The sequence below is a fragment of the Ailuropoda melanoleuca genome, chromosome 8 (genome assembly GCF_002007445.2).
Source record: "Ailuropoda melanoleuca isolate Jingjing chromosome 8, ASM200744v2, whole genome shotgun sequence".
Taxonomy (NCBI): Eukaryota; Metazoa; Chordata; class Mammalia; order Carnivora; family Ursidae; genus Ailuropoda; species Ailuropoda melanoleuca.
Window position 1 is genome coordinate 20,123,707 of NC_048225.1, and position 20,866 is coordinate 20,144,572.

Genomic DNA, 20,866 nt, shown 5'->3' on the forward strand with positions numbered 1-20,866 from the left:
TGTGGGAAAGGGGAAAGGTGGCACATTGCAAAGGAACAAAAGGCATGGTTCCTGTCCAGGTGCTTCAATACAGTTGGGAGAGGTATATTTCAATCTGTAAGCAAGTATAATTGCCAAAACATTCGCATTGCTGCTTAGGTTATTATTTCATTTAATCTATCAATTCTATGTGGCAGGAATTTTTTTTCCCCAAAGACAATCGTGAAGCTCTGAGAGGCTAAGTGGCCTGTTCAAAGTCCTGCATTTTGTCAGCTGGCCCAGCCCAAACTCTGGCGGTGCTTCTTGGTCTAGTGTTTATATACAACACTCCAGAACGAGGTTGCCTTCAGTCAGCCCCAGATGTAAAAAGTCAGTAGACTACAGCAAGGCTCTGAAATGAAATGTGAAACAAAGAAGGATAAGGCAGACAAGAGGACCTAAAAAACAAAGCCTAATTGGCAAGAGAACGATTGAGTCCCCAATAATGAGTCCAGGGACACTAAGAAGGATTTGTGATACACAAGACTCAACAGGGGGAGAAACAAAGTTTTTTTCTTTCTTTCTTTCTTTCTTTCTTTCTTTCTTTCTTTCTTTCTTTCTTTCTTTCTTTCTTTCTTCCTTCCTTCCTTCCTTCCTTCCTTCCTTCCTTCCTTTCTTTCTTTCTTTCTTTCTTTTTTAAGATTTTTTTTATTTGAGAAAGAGAGAGAGCACAACGGGGAGAGGGGCAGAGGGGCAGGGAGAAGCTGACCCCACGATGAGCAGGGAGCCAGACAATGCCAGGCTCCATCCCAGGACCCTGGGATCATGTCCTGAGCTGAAGGCAGACGCTTAACTGACTAAGCCACCCAGGTGCCCCTGTCAAGACTCTTTGTTGTGACAGAGGTTCAGTGTGAACGATTTGAAGCAAAAAAGGAGAAATTTCTTGTATTGTGTAATGAAATTTTGGGGGGAGCTCGGATAATCGGAATTAAGATACTTAAGACCCATATTGGTTATGACTTGTCATAGGTGGGTCAGTCTATTTTACCTATTACCAGGGACATTGGGCAGATAAATCAAAATCCTCTAAAGGTACAAGAGATGATTTCTATCTTGATTCCCTAAAAAAAATTAGCAAGCATTTATTGAAAACCTATTACATATCATGCGTTTCGTATATATTACCCTAATTCTCACAGAAAAGTCCCGAAAGTCCAATTATTGCTCCCATTTGACAGATGAAGAAACAAAGGCTCAGATTGTGTGACTTAACCACAGACAGTAAATTACACAGCTAGAATATAAATCCAAGTTTGTTTCCAAAGCTCTGTGCTCTGCACTGTTAATATGCTGTCCCTAGAAGTTTGAGATATAGAAAATGTGACTATTGGGGCACCTGGGTGGCTCAGTCGTTGTGTGTCTGCCTTCGGCTCAGGGTGTGATCCCGACGTTCTGGGATCGAGCCCCACGTCAGGCTCTTCCGCTGGGAGCCTGCTTCTTCCTCTCCCACTCCCCCTTCTTGTGTTCCCTCTTTTGCTGGCTGTCTCTCTCTCTCTGTTGAATGAATAAATAAAATCTTTAAAAAAAAAAAAGAAAATGTGACTATTAATAGTGGATTATTATAACAATCAAAGCAGAACACCCACAAATTAATGGCTTGGGTTTCTCCAAACAGTTACCTTGAGTGCCTTGCTTCTTATTCTAGAAAACGTTGTTTAGATTCCTCTTCTGACATTGCTTTAAAAACTTGCACCATATTTTTAAAGTATCTTTAATGATAGCAACTTTTGCATTTTAAGAGGTACATTTTCAAAACCCGTCAAAAGTATGGTGAATCATATAGATAACACCTATAGATAGATAAAATCATTTGACCAAACTTTAAGGCAAAGTCAAGCTTCTTTGGCTTCGCAGAACAGATGACCCAGTGAAGTTACCATCAAAGGAGAGGCGTATTGTATGGCTCTGGAGTAGGAGAGCCCAAACACTGGGGCAGCTTCCAGAATCAATTTTTGTAGGTAACTCTGAATCTTCCTGCTTCTCTGCTCCATTCTCTTCTCTTGACCAACTGACTCTCTCTATTTTGTGCATCTCAGAACTCTTTACATTCTAAACAGTATTAAACCTAATGCAAGTCGGCATTAGCCATAAAGAGCTTCATTTGCTCACCTATTTACAAAGTCTGGAGGTGGGGTAGCCTGGAGAGTTGGCTTATTCCAGAGGCTCGAAAGTGTCAACAGGGAATAAGAAGGTCTTTAACTTGTGGTTGGACCATCTCCTTGAAATACTGCAGGTGTCTTGATGGAAAGGAAGAGAATAATGATCTGGGAAGTGCATCTCTGTGTCCCTCCTGGAAGAGTATTTTGGAATGCGGAGAGACGCTGAGACTCATATGCTGATTTTATTTTAATTGTTCACCAAGAGAAAGGAGAAAGACTTCTGCATTCTCTAATCCAAAATTAAAGAATCTTTTGCAAAGATCATGATAGCAGATGCTATTGAGACAACTGAGTGATCTGCTACTTGTGCCATTTATGATGAAATGTTGCTGCAAACACCCGATCTGCATAGGCAAGCAGAAGGACCCTCACCAATGATTCCAGTTAGGAAGGTTATTTGCAGAGGTGGCTAAGGAAGAAGAAGATCAAAGAAGGACAGTGCTATCGTCTACTTTCAGAAAATAGCCCAGAACATTGGTTAGTCCTGGGAAATCCAATTCAGGTTTGGGGAAGAAAGTGAAAGTAGGTATGACTCAGCTGCCTGGGGTTGAGTTCCTAACATCCAGATCCCATGAGCATGGAATAGGCAGGTGTCCCGTCTCTAGAGAAATTTTCCTTGGGGTCGGCCCTTTGGACTAACTAGTCACCATGTTTTCTGATCCGTTACCAGTGTGGGTCTGTCAGCCACAAATAGGATAATGGCGACCAAAGAGCAAATTGCCCTCGCTGCTCATCAAACAATTGGTTCTGTGTGGAGTGGACTGCTGCCAAGGACCCAATGACTCAGGGCTTTGTGCAGAGATGGCCAGGGATCCCCCAGCCGTACACATCAGAGCTAATCCAGCTCTGGGGAGGAGTTCTGTGGTACAGGACCTCAAGACTCTGGTGCCAGAAACACGCATTCTTTTAAGTTTCTAAAGAAAAGAGACATTCCTGAGCAAACAGTTCCCTGCTGAGAAACTAACTCTGGCCATATAGAAGATAAACCGTGTGAAAAGGTCAGAAAATGGGAGCAGAGCCCGAGATGTAAGCTTCCTGGGTATAACAAGAGTATAGATTCATACGAAACCACTGGCATAGCTGCTAGTGGGAGGCTAGAGGTTTAGAGAAAGCAAGGAGCTACCTAATCACACTTCTCCCCAGTGTTGAGGGCTGTGTGTGTGTGTGTGTGTGTGTGTGTGTGTGTGTGTGTTTGGAAGTATGCAAATCAATCTCCCTCTGGCCCTCTCAAAAGGTGGCTCTTTTCTGCTACCTATCCCTCTGGGTGGAGGTGGGATGGGTTACCTTCTAGCTCACTGCTATTTATAAACCATTCTCTCTCCTTTTTCTTAGCTTCACCCCTCACTTTGAATCTAATGTTGTTAGACCATACCACTCACTGCTTTCCAAGTTATTCTCCTCTACCAACCTCCAGATCTTTTCTCGAAATTCCTGGAAGACTATTGTTCCCGGTTCTCACCAACACTATTTTGGTCATATATTTTGGTGATTTTGATAACCTTGGGAACAGCCCATTCAATGCTTTGGCCCCTCATTTCTATGACCTCTTTTTCTCCAGTGATCTTAATTTACTTCGGCACTCCCTCCCTTGGTCATACCATGGAGTTTGCCAGTACCGATATCTGCAGCTCCCCCCATACCCTCAGTTTCAAGCATCCCACTCTTGGATCCCCACCTCTTATCTTTTCAGGGCATTCTTTCCAGCATCCTGCTTTAACAAACCTTAGACCTCCACTGGAACCTTCAATCTCCTCACCCTACTAACTTTACAATGTGCCTTACATCTCACTTGTTCTCCCTTTCCTTAAAACCTATTTTAAGTTTCATGGTCAGTCATTTAATTACTCCCTTGCACTAATCTCTCTTCAACTTCCTAAATCTTCATTTCTTGCTTGAGAGTAACATTTTGGTAAAGGCTCAACCCTGATTAAAATTAATTTTTCCACCTACTTTCTGCCGGTAACCATGCAACTGAAGAAAAATGCTCAACCATGCTGACTAGTCTCACTTGAAATTCAAAATCCTGAATCTCACATGCATTCTTAAGGCCATCTGGCAATTGTACAAGTCTCTGGTTCTACTCTTCTGCAAAACTACTTTGTACCTTATCTTCCTTCCTCAGACCTCCAACATCTCTTCCTCTATATTAATTGATTCCTATTTGTATTAGTTATCACTTTCTGTGTAATGAATTACCCCCGAATTTAGCATGTTAAAACGACAAACATTATCTCACATAGTTTCTGGGTACATAGTCTGGTTTGGGGTCTTCTATGAGGTTGCAGTTAAGCTGTCGGCCAAGACAACAGTCTCTGAAGATTTGAATGGGGCTGGAGGATGCACTTTCAAGACCATTCACAGGGCTGTTGGCAGAAGCTTTCAGCGCTCTGTCGTGTGGGCCTTTTTACAGGGCTCCTTGTGACATAAATGGCCTCAGAGCAAGTGATCTGAGTGAGAGTGAAAGCAAGAGCAAGAAAAAATGAGAGAGAGGGAGGGAGGGAGGGAGAAAGAAATAACACAGCATCTTTTACAATCTAATCTCTGGTGTGATATACCATTACTTCTGCCATATTTTATTGGTTACACAGACCAACACTGTTATAGTGCAAAAGGGGACTAGACAGGGTGTGAATACCAGGAGGTGGAAACCATGAGACACCATCTTGTAGGCTGACTACAATAATATTTTACAGAGAAAATGGAGCAGTCAGAGAACTTCCATAAACTCCCACCACTGTATTACCCAATTACCAGTATATAGTCTACTTTCACTGCTATTGTTATAATGAACTTCTCTTCCTGCTCTCTAAGGCCAATCCCTCCACTTGTTCACTAGATCCCATTCCCTCTGCCCACCTAAAGACATAGATACAAACATTCTCCCATCTCTCTCTTGCATTGTGTTTTTTCCTGTCTATTGGATAATTCCCAACAATAAAAAACATGCTATGATCTTAAAGAAAAGGATCATCCTGTGATCCTATCTTTCCTTGCAGCTACGCATTTCCCTATGTCCCTTTATAACAAAACTCATTGAAAAGGTTGTCTAAAATTGCTGTCTCCAATTCCTCCTCCCCTTCTCTTTTAAGTCTACCCCATCAGGCTTTCACTTTCCAACTACTCCAAAAACACTGCTCTTTTAAAAGTCATCAATGACCACATTGTTAACCCAATAGTCAATTCTTAGTCCTTATCCAATTTGAGCTATCAGCAGGATTTAACATGCATGGTCTGTTCTCTTCAAAGAAACATTTCCTTTACTTGGCTCTCAAGCTATCACACATTCCTGGTTTTCTTTCTTAGCTTACTAGCTGATCCTTCCGAATCTCTTTGTGTTCTCCTCCCCTTTTCAGCCTCTTTAATGTTGGAATACTCCATGGCTCAGTCCTTGGGCCTCTTTTCTTATGTATGAGTCAGTCCTTTAATGATTTAATTTCATCTCCTGGCTTTAAACCCATAATCTAACAACTCCCAAAGTCATATTTCTAGACCAGAACTCTCTGCAGATACTTTTATCATACTATCCTCTCGGATATCAATTAGATAAACAAAACTTAATCTGTCTCAAACTGAATTCCTGATCTTCCTCCCAAATATACTCTGTCTGCCATTTTCCCCATCTTAGTAAATGGCAATGGCAACTCCATCTTCTCAATTGCTCAGGACAAAATCACTAGAATTTTTCTTGACTCCTCTCTCTCTCTCTCTCCACACACACACACACACACACACACACACACACACACACACACACACTATATCCAACTTTCAACAGGTCCCAAAAGTCCTACCTCTCAAATATATCCAGAATCCAACTACTTCTCGCCATCTCTACCACCACTTCTCTGATCTAAGACATTGTAATCTCCTATTGGGATTATTGGAATAGCTATTTAATTGGCCTACTTTTACTCCTGGCTCATTCAGTCTATTCTCAATACAGCATCCACAGTGATTTTTTAAAAATTTAAGTCATGGCCTAACGTTATGGCCTTCCTTTGCTCAAAACTCTCCAGTGATTCCCCATCTCAATGTCTTTCCATGCCTTACAATGCTTTATATGAATGCCCACTTTTGACTCCTACCCCAACACTCTCTCCATCTCACTCTGTACCAATCACACCAGCCTCCTTGCTGTTTCTCAGCTACTTTGGAGAGATTGTACTTGCTGTTCCCTACCTGAACATTTAACTCTCCTTTGACGATTGTAGTAGCTTGTTCCATTAGATCATGGAAGTTTGCATTGGAGCTTCTGCTCAGAAGTACCTCAATGGGGGCACCCGGGTGGCTCTGTTGGTTAAGTGTCTGACTTCCGCTCAGGTCATGATCTCAGGGTCCTGGGATGGAGCCCTGGGCTCCTTGCTCAGCGGAGAGCCTGCTTCTCTCTCTGCTCCTCTCCCCTGCTTGTATTCCTTTCAAATAAATAAATAAAACAATGAAAAAAAAGTCCTTCAGTGAAGCCTTCTCTAGTCATCCTATTTAAATTCACTTCCTCTCCCTGCAACACTCTTTATCTTCTTTCTCTGCTTACCCTACAATATTTGTCAGCATCAGACACATTTACTTACTCATGTGTTCATTCGGTTTCTTCTCATTATACTACAAATACCATGAACAAGGGATACTTGTTTTGTTCACTGCTATATATTTCCAGTGCTCAGAACAGTACTGGTGCATATAAAACTCTCAACTGTATGTTAAATGAATGAATGAATGGATATTTCACAGGAATAATGAAGTGTCCCTGAATTATACTGCAGCTTGGAGGAGAGAGGGTGACCGCTCGCGAGGCTGCGATGTTCAAATATAAGAATATGTCTTAAATAGCCTTATACATGTTACGAGTTGTACACAGGATTGGTATGATTTACCGTTAGCTTAGTTTGTTTCTCGAGGAAGTCCTGCCAGGCCCACCTTTTTCCATCCTTTTCTGCTTCCCTCTGTTGGGACCCCTGTCCCTCCTAGTCAGCGTTCTTCAGCTCAACGTAACCCTTTCCTCAAAGATTTGAGCTGGTCTCGAGCCGAGAGTACAAGGGCACCAGCAGCCAGCCCCACCTCTGCTGGCCCGCTACCCAGCAGCCGCCCGAACCCATTAGTTCCCGCCGAGTTCCTCGCGCCTTCACAAGTCCCGCCCCCTCCGTCGGACACGAAGCGGAAGTGACGTTTTGCGGGCCCCCGAAGTGCCGCCCCTCACGCTTCCCCAGCCCCGGGGAGGGGACGCAAGACCGGAAGGGGCGGCTACAAGGCCGCCGAGGGGCGGGGTGGGGCGGGGCCGGGCGGCCCTTACCAAAGTGGCGGTTTACTGGAGGCAGTTACCTTAGTACCCGGAATAGTTTGAGTCTGTGGCGAGCGACACAACGGTACTGGGTCAGTGCTATCTCAGTAGAAGTGGGACCCCCGAAGCCTCCAACAAGCTTTTATCTGGCCCGGGACTCCCCGGCGTTCAGCGCTTCCCCCCATAACCGGATACCGGTTATTTGGACTCTGCCTCTGGCTCAGGTTCCCACCCCATCCTACCAGCCCCCTTTCTTTCTGGCTGCTGCGGTCGTTCCTCCCTTTTCTCGCGGTGCCACCGGTGGGCACAGTCTTCGTTCTCTCAGTAGATCCCTTTTTCACTCCCGTCTCATCCCCATTCTTTCCAAAAGGCAGTGTTTATACTTGTCCTTTTTATTTCTTCCCACTTCTCTTCCCTTCTTTCCTCTTTTCTTCCTTCTCCAGAATTCTCGTTCTTCGACTGCCTGCCAGGCTACTGCCTCCTCCAAGGCTTCTCTCCTGGAGCCTGTGCTCATGGCTTAGGAGGTTGAGCTTTTAGCGCAGTCGTTTGAAGATTTTAAGCTTCTCCTTTCTCCTACCCAGGAGTCACAGATGCCAGGAAGTATGGCCCCCCTCAAGAAGCCTCGAAATACCACAAGGGTGCCTCTGGCTTTAAACCCCCTGAAGAGCAAGGACGTGTTGGCAGTGCTGGCTGAGAGGAACCAGGCTATAATGCCAGTTGGGGCATGGGTGGAACCTGCCTTGCCAGATAGTTCGGAAGTCCCAGCATATGTGAGTGTCAGTTTGATGCAAATGTAGTGGGGTTCCTCCCCCATTTTTGTTTTTCCTTTCTTTCTTTCTTTCTTTCTTTCTCCCCCACCTCCCATATTAGCCTTCTCTAATCCCTGGTACCTAGTTAAGAGCAACAGTCGTTTCTGGAGATGTCCTTTCTCTTCTGTTATAAATAGGTGTGTTCTTGAATTAGGATTGTAGAACAGACATGTATTTGCCAAAACTTTATTTCCCAAACTCCTGATTGCTTGCTGTACACAAGACATAGGCACTGTCAGTATCTTGCAGGCACCCTATAAGGTAGTAGGGATGACAGTTGCCACACTTAATGTAACATTAATTGATTGCTTAAAGTTAATAAGTGTGTAGTAGAGATTCAGTAAGTTTCAGACACAGAAAATAAGGAAAGAACAGATTAATTCTGACTGTGATTCTGAGAAAGTTTAACTGTAAATTTCATGAGGACAGGGAACTTTACTTTTTGTTCATTCCTTTCCTGTCATATAGTAAGTCTTAAGGAAATATTCAACGAATGAATGTGGAAATATAGTCTACGTTAGTCCTTAAAAAATGGAAATGTTGTACGTACAGATAATAGGGAACAGCATTTCAGATGAAGGGAAACTTTTGCAAAGTTTACACGTGTGCCTGTTTACATAATAACTCATACGTGCAGATTGACACAGGAGGACAGTTTTGTAAGAATATTTTTGATGGGGGCGCCTGGGTGGCACAGCGGTTAAGTGTCTGCCTTCGGCTCAGGGCGTGATCCCGGCGTTCTGGGATCGAGCCCCACATCAGGCTCCTCTGCTGGAAGCCTGCTTCCTCTCCCACTCCCCCTGCTTGTGTTCCCTCTCTCACTGGCTGTCTCTATCTCTGTCAAATAAATAAAATCTTTAAAAAAAAAAAAAAGAATATTTTTGATGGTCTTTCACTAAACTGTGCCCCTTAGCTATTTGTTGGAATTTTATTGTGCCATTTACCACATTCTAGTAAGTTGTTTACATATCTACTCTTCCTGATGGAGTGTGAGCTTCCAAAACACAGGAAGAAAATCTTATTACCATGCCCCCAACTTTATCTTAGTGCCTAATAAATGGAATGCACAAATTATGTGAAGGTCTTCTGAATGTATCAACAAAGTGCTGAACATAAAATAAAAATATGAGTGGTCCTTGATCTCAGAGAAGAAATGAGACATGTTTAAAGTAAATCTTAACTAACAAAACAATGTCATATATTCATTTTATTTTTTCTATGTATGTGCATACATATTCATTTATTTCTCTTCTGTCTATTACCAGAAAGGATTTTTTTTTTAAAGATTTTATTTATTTATTTGACAGAGAGACAGCCAGGGAGAGAGGGAACACAAGCAGGGGGAGTGGGAGAGGAAGAAGCAGGCTCCCAGCAGAGGAGCCTGATGTGGGGTTCCATCCCAGAACACCGGGATCACGCCCTGAGCCAAAGGCAGACGCTTAACGACTGAGCCACCCAGGTGCCCCACCAGAAAGGATTTTAAGAATCTAAGTAGTATATGATTAAATGGTAGGACTATAATACTTAAAGAAGAAAGATAAGAATTTGAGTTGATGTGATACAGGCAAGTTTAATGAAGAATTTAGGTAGAGAAGGAAGATGATTCAAGAAGAGTGGGGAGAGTGGGAAGTGAGTAAGGTGTATCAGGATTCTATGGGTAGATTAGATTGATTGGAGTGGGAAGCTTAGTAGGGGAGTGGTTGATAAGATTGTAGAAAAGGGAGCTGTAGGGAGCCACAGGTAATTTTGGAAAAGGGATTGACGTCATTCATTGTTTAATATTTACAGATGAATTTCATAATAAAACAGTGTTCTGACTAGGTTAATTGCTTCAAAAATTTTTTTGAGGTGAGGGATAGATTGGCTCCTGGGGGACAAATTAGGATGCAATTGTAACAATTTAGCCATGAAGTATGGCATCAAGACTTGCTTAATGATAAGGAATAAAGAGGGAAAGCCTTGAAAAAGGGTGGTTGAAGTAGGAATGAAGAGGGATAAATGTCTTACATTTATCGCAGAAGAATCAGTAAGATTTGGTACAAGGTATTTTGGTATTTAAGTTAGTGACAACACTTTTTCATTGCTGAAATTATGACATCTTTGTAATGTAGCATCAAAATGCCTGAAAACCACCAAAATTATCTCTTTCTATGTTAAAGAGAATTGAATCTCATGTTCCCAAACATTAAATCAAAATACTAGTCTTGGAAAGAATATAAACATGTCTCCTTTCCCTCATTTAAAAAATTCTGATCAGTACCAGTCAAAGGCAATTTGATCAAGCATCTCATAGAACTCTTTACCAATTTAGCATATATTGTCTGGGGAATCCACCCTTATTAACAGATGCAGCTCTTGTCAGCTCAGAATAAATGCTGAACAGTTACTTCTAAAGCGTGATAGACATAATATCATGCTTATTCTAAAGGGAAACTCCTAATCATTTTTGTCCCTAAAGTATCAAGGAGCTGTCAAGAATACCATGGCTTCAGACCTCCCTCCCCTTCCATTAATTGAATTAGCATCAAAAGACACTGCTGTTCTATCAGCATTTATGGCTGTTGCGTTATTTTATAATTTATCTGATTATCTCTTGTTGTATAACAAACCTGGATCTTAGTGGCATAAAGCAGAATTTACTGTGTATCAGGATTTCAAGCCCGGCACAGTGGGGATGGTTTGTCTGCAACATGGTGTCTGAAGCTTCAGTTGGGACAGCTAAAATAGCTGGAGATATCTGAGACAAGTTTACTGGGTTCTGGTTGTTAGTTGGATTTCTTAGTTCTTCATCTGGCATCTACTTGGCTGTAAAGTCCAAGATGGCTTTCTCACTCACTTATCTGGCACTTGGTCTGGGATGACTAGAATGGCTAGGGGCTTACTGGATGCTTTCTCTTTCCACATGGCCTCTCTACTTGGCTAGCTTGGGCTTCCTCTCAGGATGGTAGTCTTAGGGTAGAATTCTTACGTGGTGGCTGGTTTCCCCTAGGGTGAGCACTCCAAGAGCTATAGGTGGAAGTTGCTTTGTGACCTTTCTGGAAAAGTCATGCAGCCAATGCTTCTTCCTTGTTCTGTTGGATATACAGAGCCAGACTACATTCAGTGTGGGAGATGTCTACACAAAAGCATAAGTACTGGGAGGATTGATTCACCGTGGGGAGAAAGGAAGATCATCTTTGGAGACTACTGTGTAATCTAAGTATCAGTTTCATCATATGTGAATTATCCAAAGATATTCCTCAGTTGTTGTGAGAAACACTTCATTCTATATTGCCCCCTTGGATAGTCTTTAGGGTTCAAAAAGTCTATGAGGAATTAGTTGTACAATTGAAACAGTATTTATTTTTGCTTAACTCAGTATTTCTCAAATTTATTTGACTCTGGGAATCTGCTAACATTCCAGAACGTGGGACAATGTTTTTGGGTTTTGGTGGCCTTACACAATGGTGTTTGCTAAGAAAAATATGTTTCTAAAATATGGTACACTCTTATCTTTGGTTTACAGTTGAGATTCAGTTTGGAATCCGTCATATATTTCAATAAGATGTTTGATAATCTCAGCATGGGGGTAAAAGAGGGGGCAGACAGATAATGGAAGTAAAAGAAGCAAGATGGCTTTAATCTTCTGGGACTTGGGTTAATTTCAGGCAGTTGTTCAGGTTTTACTACCTGTATCTCTCCTTTGGAATTATTTTACCTGATTGTTCTTTGATATTTGTTTTGTACACTCTACTCCTATGGTATATACTTGTATAGAGTATGGGGTAGATTTCTTGGAAAATTTAATTTAATTTAATTTTTTAAAAAAGATTTTATTTATTTATTTGACAGAGAGAGACAGCCAGTGAGAGAGGGAACACAAGCAGGGGGAGTGGGAGAGGAAGAAGCAGGCTCCTAGCGGAGGAGCCTGATGTGGGGCTCGATCCCATAATGCTGGGATCACGCCCTGAGCCGAAGGCAGACGCTTAACGGCCGAGCCACCCAGGCGCCCCAGAAAATTTAATTTTAATTGGAATTTAAGTTCATTTGATTTTGAGAGTTAATGACTGCCTATGAAATATTTGGGCACCTTCTGAGCTAGAATTTGAAATCACTGTGTTAGAAGAAGGGCTCAACAGGAGTATGATTTTATTTAATTTGAAGATTCCTTTTGAAAGAGAAACATAGTCGAGAGAAAAGCAGTACAGTATAGGGCATACGTATTGGAGTCAGAGAAACTTCTAGTTCTGCTACTTGCCAGCCATAGGATCTTGGGCTACTACTAAAGATTAATCTTTCTGAGCCCCAGTTTTCTCATCATTCTATATGAGATAAGAATACCTTCTATTGGAGGTAGTGTTGGGGATTCAGTGATATAATGTAGTTAAAGTGCTTGTCTTGTAGCAGATCTTTAATAATGGTAACTGCTTTTAATTATGACGCCTATGGTTGTTATTCAAAGCACTCAGAGGAAGTGAATACTGATCAGGGACTCAAATGGGATAAAATATTCTAGATTGCTTAGAATACATTTTGGAATGGAGCATTACATAAATACGGAGTACCTTTATATTCAAGGCTCTGTATTATATACTGTAGGGGAAACAAAGGAGAATTAAATACATTTCCTGTCCTCAGAGTGTACCTAATCTAATGGGGGATTTTGAGAAATGTTGCTCTCAATTAATTTTAATAAGAATGAGAGGTAGTGTAGCATAGGAGAGCTCAGAAGAAGAAGGGATTGTACAAGGTCCTAGGTGAGTGGGTATTAGATGGTCTTAAAGAATGAGTAGGCCTTTACCTTACTAGATAGAGAAGACGGGAAGGGCATGCTAGGTTAAAAATGGAGCGTAAACCTGAGCGTGAAGGCATTTTATAATAGGACATATTTAGTGAGTGGTGAGCAAGAGGACATACTTAGTGAGTGGTGAGCAATTTTAGAAAATGTGTGACATAAGGTAAGTTTGAGTTGGTTCATTAAGAATTAATGAAGGACGGCTGGGTGGCGCAGTCGTTAAGCGTCTGCCTTCGGCTCAGGGCGTGATGGGATCGAGTCCCACATCAGGCTCCTCCGCTAGGAGCCTGCTTCTTCCTCTCCCACTCCCCCTGCTTGTGTTCCCTCTCTCGCTGGCTGTCTCTCTCGGTCAAATAAATAAATAAAATCTTTTAAAAAAAAGAATTAATGAAGACAATTTTAAATCAGTTCATTGAAAAATTAAGATTTGATTTGAGTGTTCACAAATTTTACTTTTTAATTGTGATTTGGTTTGAGTTCTTGGTACTTACCAGCTATGTCTAGATTATCAGCTCTGAACTCCTGTGATTTCCTTACTCTGCTGGGAAATCTGGATTAAAGAACTGAATTATTTTGTTGGGATTTTATCTTGACTGATTTGTGCTTACAACCAAGCCCTAGTGGGCAAAAACTGCTGACATTTAAGTTTATTTTCTATCTTTCATCTTTCAAGACTTCAGCATATATGATTGAAGAAGAACTAAAGGAACAGCTAAGAAAAAAACAAGAAGCTCTGAAGCATTTTCAGAGACAAGTCAAACACCGAGTAAATCAGCAAATCAGGCTGAGAAAAAAGCAGCAGTTTCAGAGATCTTACGAAGCAGTAAGTTAAAAAGTGAACCTGAGTAAAGATTCAATGGAAAGTGTGTGTTATGAGATAAGCTATTAGGCAGTAACAGGATCTAACTTTCTTTGGGTTCCATGCTTGTATAATTGCTAGGGAGGGCAATAGATTTGTATGTAGAGAAACCGCGTTTTATCTTTGTGTTGTTCTGACTCACAAGAATTTTTTTTTACTTTCACCAATAGTTAAAAACAATGTCAGAATTTTGGATTTGGGTTTGAATTTTGGCTTTGCTGCTTGCTAGCTATGTGGGTTTATTACTTATCCTCTGTGGACCGTAGTTTTTTCATCTGTAAAATGGGGCTATGATACTTGTCTCACAGTGTTGTTATGAGAATTAGATAAGTAAATTATTAGCACTTAGTAGGTACCTGGTAAATGTTAGTTTCTTTGCCTGCTAAAACTTTCCCCTTTCTACCCCTGACCCTGATTTAAAATCTTTGGGGCTGCTTATAGACATTATTTGATTGTTATGGCTTGGAGTGGAACCTCACTAGAAGAATTTCACTCTTTCTTCCTTTATGTAGGCAGAAAAAGAAGGCGCTATAGCCATGCAGTCTTCAGATCCAGCACATTTAACTCCTAAAAGAACAAGTGTTTTTCCAAACAACTTGGATGCTGCTATTGGAAGTGCTAGGTTACCTCCTTCTCAGATGCTTGGGGATGGAATGGACGATAGAGAGAATCAGAATGAATTATTCCAACAACAAGCCCAGGCTGTAAGTACATATTCATTTTATGTCTATGATTTTTTTTTAGATATAGGACATATCTGAGATAAGAAGTAGAGATTAGGAGGTATCACATTCAACTTCACTTTTAATTACCTTTTTTTTTTTAACCTTTGTAAAGTGGTGAATGGTGAAATTATGTTTATTTTTATACATATTTTAAATTTATTTATTTTTGGTAAGACAGTTTAGAATCATCTAGAGGAAGGTGCCAAAGCGTAAGAGTCACACCTTATGAGAAAGAGCTTTAGGGTCAAAGAACAGAGGTGTTTTTTCCCCCCAATTATACTGGAATTGTGTTATGGGTAAATTATTCTGTTTGTAGCACATAAACAGAATTGATTCCTAATGTCTGTTTCAAATAGGTACAGTACATACATGGGACATTTCATTCGTTATTTTTGTCTCTTTTTCCTCTTTTCTGTTCTTTAACCTGATTATCATAATAAATAGATCTATAGGTCAAGTAATAATATAGTAAACTCTCAACATAATCAGAATTTTTAAATGTAACATATCTAGTAATTGATTTTACATGTCTGTTATTTATTTATTTATTTATTTATTTATTAAAGACTTATTTATTCACTTTAGAGAGAGAGTGCTAGGGGAGGGCAGAGGGAGAGGGAGAGAAAGAATCTCAACCAGACTCTGTGCCAAGCATGGAGCCTGGTGTGGGGCTCAATCTCATGACCTTGAGATGGTGACCTGAGCCGAAACCAAGAGTCAGACACTTAACTGACTGAGCCACCCAGGCACCCCTTACATGTCTGTTATCATATCTCTTATTTCATCCACTCAAATCACTTGACACCATGCATTCAACTCTCCTTGGTATACCTCAGCTTTTTGTCCAGTTAATACCATATTCTTGAACTCTGCTATGGGAATTATACTTCATCTTATTTAAAATGTATTTCTAGGGATAGTGAGAGGAGAGCAAAAATGTAGATGATGATTAATGGGGGTGCCTGGGTGGCTCAGTTGGTTGAGTGCCGGACTATTGGTTTTAGCTCAGGTCATGATCTCATTGGTTGTGGGATCAAGCTCCGTGTGGGGTTCTGGGCTCAGGGGGGAGTTTGCTTGAAAATTCTCTCCCTCTGCCCCTTCCCCCACTCAGGCTCTTTCTCTCTCTCTCTTTCTCTTTAAAATAAATAAATAAATCTTTAAAGAAAAAAGAAAATGATGATTATGTGAAAATAAAAGTTTCATAACTGCTCATGTGCTCGGTCATAAGTATGAAGCAAATCCGATTGTGGTGTTAGTATCAATACAGAAAAGCTTTATAAGCACATGTTATATTGAAATACTTAAAATTTTTTTTCTCTTTGCCCCAAATTATTACTTTCTTGCCATTGCTTGATTTGTAGTAATCATTTTATAAATCATTTTTGTTTTCCTTTTTAAGATTGTGAACAATTTGTTGAGCAAATATTTATTGAGCCAGGCACTGCATAAAGTATAAGGGATAGGACATTGGTAAAGACAGACACAGTTGTTGCCTTCATGGTGCTTGTAGCTATAACCTCATTCAGTGAGGATTTTACTTCGTCTGTATAATACATAAGCAGAACACATCAGTTCACAGATATTTGAATATACTGTGTTTGTTAAACATTGTAGGGATACCAATGAAATGTGAAATAGGACCCTTCGTGGGTTTATATATCCAAGTAGAGATATAAAGCTAACAGACCCCAATCTATTAAATAATAATATGGAGACATTTGCAGTATTTGATGAAAAGTTGTGCTATGGGATTTCAAAAATTTTAAAATACAAGGAAATATTTGTGGGAGAATTCCTGGAAGAGGTGGAATTGACCTGTATATTTTGAATTGATAAGGTGAATTGAATTGGTAAATTCAACAGAATTTTGAGATAAGAGGAACAGTAGAAAGTCTAGAATATGTAATGAGCTTGCTATATTTGGGAATAAGTGCTGGAACTGTTCTAATTGATAGTTTACAGAGGAGAATAATAGAACATGAGGTTAGATAAGTAGGAGGAAATCAGGTTATGAAAAGCCTGAAATGTTAAAAAATTTTAAAAAGTTTTTATACCGTTTTTTTTCCTTGAAAAATGAACTACTGAAGAATGTTCAGTGACCTAAACTACTTTACGCCTACAAATTTTTGCCCCTACAACGCCGTGACAATACATGCTTTTTAATTTTACTGTTTCTGTTACAGTTTTTAGCCACTAGATGTCACTAAGAACTAGACAGTGAGACATTGTTCGAGCGCTAACTTGGTTTATCTAGAAGTGGTTGAGCAAATGGTGAATGCAATTCACTTTCTGAGTGTTAGCGGACTTTTAAATTTTCTTGTGTCTTGGAGTGATAGAAACATAGAATCCTGGAGTTGGAGGGTTTTACATGTTCAGCTGATAAGGATGAAATGACTTGACATCTGGGGTATACTTCAAAATAACGTAACGGTGAGGTGAAGTAGGACATTATAGATAAAACAAGAGTGGCCAGGAATTGATAATGTTAAAACTGGTTGATGTGTATGTGGTGTGTATTATAGATTCTGTCTGCTTCTTTGTATGTTTGAAGTTTACAATATGTTTGAATGTATTTACATTTTTAATTAAATGTTGGAAAAGAAATGACATTATCTAGTCGACCCTTTCTTTCTCTAAGGAATTCTTTTTACAATGTGTCCTATGTAAATGGCCATCTAGTTTCTGCTAGAACACTGCTACTGCTGAGCAACTGACTACTTTTTAGACTATTTCATTTTTAGAAGTCTTGAAGTTGTAAGTATTTTTTCAATATATTGAGTCAAATTCTTCTTCCTATAATTTTTACCCATTGGGCCTAGTTTTGTACTCTCAAGTAATAGAAAATAAAATATTATGGTCATCTCTAAGATACTTCAAGTATTTGATTATGACTATCATTTTTATCTTTTGATTCTTAAATTCCAAATGCTTTCTGTCATTATAATCTGGGTTGATTTCTTCTGAATGTTATTTAGTTTTTCAGTGCTTTTTTCAAATATGACCCTCAAAACTGAACACAGCACTATACCCCAAATGTGACTTTGCTAGGACCGCTTTCTTTCTGCGCCCCCACGCCATCTTCCACTTTTATAATACTTGGTATTACCTACTTGTTCTGAAATAGATTAAGATTGGGTACCTAAAGTTAGGAACTATAATCATAAAACCCAAAGAAATTTCAAGTGTTTCCATAAAATAGAACTAGCCTAACCCCCTGCTTTTTGTTAAGACTGATATTTATCTCTAGGGATTGAGTTTCTGTTGTGTCCCATGATAGCTTCATTTTGGTGGGGAATTGAAGAACAACTGATCATTGTTTCTCACCATGTAATAACTTTTTATTTATACACTATTAAGCTTACCACTATTTTTAAGCATGGTATATCTCAGCTTTTTATTTGTTTCTCACTGAATCTTTTATTATCTTATTTTTTACTTTTATTCTCTGTTTATAATGAAGGTTTTCCAGGTTTTTCAACCCTGGAAATAAGAATTCATTTTTGCAATTAAGAAAGGTTTAAACAATGTGAAATAACCTGATAAGTTTTCTGTAATCTATCATTGAAAAACTAGTTTTTGAGTTAGACTCTTTGGCTGCAAGAATTCATCTTATTTTAAGAATACGCATGGGATAATAAAGATAGAATCAGAAACTCACACAAATCTAAACTCCCTTAAGGAGTGTGTGCCGGACAGTTTTTCTAGATCTGAGGTAGCTCCACTGATGGCACAGCACAGGACCTTTGATCTTCCCACTAACATTTAATCACTAACTTGATTGATTTGGTGGCCCTCATAGGGTGACCCACCTTTCCCCATTGTCTGAGGACATGAGACTTTCAGGGCTAAACCTGACAGTTCCAGGCAAAGTGGAGTTGGTTGCCCTATCTCCACACATGCTTCTCCCTTATTTGCTTAATTTTCTACTAACTCGTATTCTCATCATCACAACTCTGAAACTTTGGCATACGTAGGCTCCTTTAGCCTCTTTTCTCCAGCTTTGGACCTTCTAGGTTCAGCTTCTGTCTCTGACTTTTCATACTTTCTAGTTCATTATGTAAGATAAGGAATCTTCTTTGGCCCAGCCTGCCTTTTCGTGGAAGATCTAGGTTATTGGCAAGCCTATAGCTTGGAATGCTCACCTAATAATAATTTGATTTGTAACATCTCCCTGTTTTCTATGTTTTTGTTTAATGCTTATTGACATTGACTTTGGTCCTTGTATTAGTTTCCTGGGGCTGCTGTAACAAATTACCTTAAACTCAGTGGCTTGAAAAATTTCTTCTCTCGAAGTTCTGGAGGCCAGAAGTCCAAAATCAGTTTCACTGAGCCGAAGTCAAGGTGTCAGCAGGGCCCCTTCCACAGGTTCTAGGAGAAAATTTGTTCCTTAACTCTTCCAGTGTTTGGTGTCTGCTGGCATTCCTTTGCTTGTGGCTACATCATACCAACCCCTGCTTCTGTCTCTACATCACCTTCTCTTCTTTTGTATGCCAAACCTTCCTCTACCTCTCTCTCATAAGAACAGTTGGGATGACATTTAGGGCCCATGTGGATAATCCAAGATTATCTCCTCATCTCAAGAGCCTTAACTTAATAGTATCTGCAAAGGCCCTTTTTCCTTATAGAGAAACATTTACAGTTTTCAGGGATTAGGACCTGGTGTCTTTGGGTGTCCATTATTCAGCCTGTTACAGTCCTCATAGCTGGTCCTTGAAAGGGCCTTCAGGTTGAGGTTTGATGAAGGGTTATGGTAATGATAGAGAAATGGAAAGACTATAATGTATACTCCAACTGCTGGACCAGTTGAAATATCCTGCTTAAGGGACTAAAATAAATCTGTGACTCTAATAGAGGTTTGAAGTTGATGGGTGATGAACATTATGTATCCTTATTTCATATCTGTTACAACGGGTATTTTGAGTCCTTGGTCACGTTGTGCAGGGCAATAACATTTACCATACTTGGTAATGAGTAAAAGCAGGCATATGTGTGGCTCTGTATTTTTCATAACCTCAACTACACATGTATCTCTTTTTGCAATATGATTATCTCTATCTTGACCCATTTAGCCACTGTGCTAACCAAATTTAGAGGTCCTCCTCTTAGCAGAATAAAGAGTGATATATCAGGCTGATTTCTCTGGCTAGAGGTATAGACCTTTAAAAGCAAGGACAAAACAGAGGTGATGTACTGTAAGGAAACTGCTAGTAGTGAGAGTGTTTTTATCCCTAGCTCACTATTAGTAAAAATCAAGGTGTTTGTTATTTATATCTGTAAATCGTAGTCATGAATCGCCTTCAAGGAAGAATTGATATCATTATACTTTTACTGGATGGGTTAGAACTGGTCCTGGTTTTGCCATAATTTTATTGAGTAGTTTATGCATTTAATATTAATACTTATTATCAGCTGTTACTTAGAGTATTTGAAACAAATGGGTTGAGATGTTTGAGTTTGTGTTCTGAGTTAACTTAGAAAAGCTTCCTGGAAGAAGGGAGATTTGAGAAAAGACTGAATAGCTACAGTCTTCAAATGTTAGGGGTAAAGAAGGGATTCTTGTAGATAGGAAAAAAGAATTTTATTGGGACTAGGAATGGAGTCTTCTAGCAAGGAGTCATGAAAGTGATTAGGCATGCAAGGACTAGTTGAAGAAAGAACTCCTTATTGAGAAGATGAATGGAGGGTAAGGAGTGTATCTGCTCAATCATTTCTAAGTTTATTAATTCGGACTTTTAGGTTCTGATATTTTTATGTACATTCTTAATACAAAGCATATGTTGTTAAAAAAACAATTGGAATAACAGCACTTAAATCAAGTTATGGAATACAGTATATTAGAATAATGAAAATCATGTAAAAATACTATCAGTGGACCAAAGTCTCCTTTGCAGGTAATCCGCTTGTCTTAGGTCTGGCATTTTTTAATAATAGGGGCCTGTTTTCCTGTTGGAACACATAGTGAATTTGGTATTAAAACTTTAGCTTGTTTTTGTTTGCTCTTTTTTTCTCTTTCCCTGGCAGCTTAGTCAAACCATGAAACAGGCCCGTCACCGGCTGGCATCCTTTAAGACTGTGAATAAAAAAAATGTGTCAGTGTTTCCAGATGGTAGAAGGAAAATCTTTCCCCCCCAAGAGGTAAATTAATTTCTAATACATTGTTTTAAAAAGTACAGATAAAGATTTATTTACATCTCAACATTATTTAGAACTGTAAAAATAATTGGAAATAACCTGAAATATCCAATAG

The 20,866-nt window shown here is 39.7% G+C and overlaps 1 protein-coding gene and 1 long non-coding RNA gene across 11 annotated transcripts in view; one reads left to right on the forward strand and one right to left on the reverse strand.

Moving 5' to 3' along the window:
• Nucleotides 1-1,539: 1,539 nt before the first annotated feature.
• Nucleotides 1,540-7,332, reverse strand: LOC117803338. Its single transcript, XR_004627066.1, has 3 exons — nt 7,049-7,332; nt 6,357-6,589; nt 1,540-4,624 (listed from the first exon to the last, which is right to left on the reverse strand). It is a non-coding gene; the product is annotated as an uncharacterized LOC117803338 (long non-coding RNA).
• A 101-nt stretch (nt 7,333-7,433) lies between these two features.
• CCDC15 (coiled-coil domain containing 15) overlaps nt 7,434-20,866 on the forward strand; it is a 70,267-nt gene continuing 56,834 nt past the window's right edge. For 5 of the 10 annotated variants that reach the window (XM_034666028.1, XM_034666035.1, XM_034666034.1 and 2 more), the window contains exons 1-5: nt 7,434-7,544; nt 8,034-8,222; nt 13,709-13,858; nt 14,407-14,598; nt 20,641-20,754. In XM_034666028.1, coding sequence (XP_034521919.1) covers nt 8,043-8,222; nt 13,709-13,858; nt 14,407-14,598; nt 20,641-20,754 — 636 coding nt within the window. In that variant the 5' untranslated portion in view covers nt 7,434-7,544; nt 8,034-8,042. Of the gene's footprint in view, nt 7,677-7,707; nt 7,753-8,033; nt 8,223-13,708; nt 13,859-14,406; nt 14,599-20,640; nt 20,755-20,866 lie in introns of those variants that run through there. The other 5 variants (XM_034666033.1, XM_034666036.1, XM_034666029.1 and 2 more) reach the window with 4 other exon arrangements.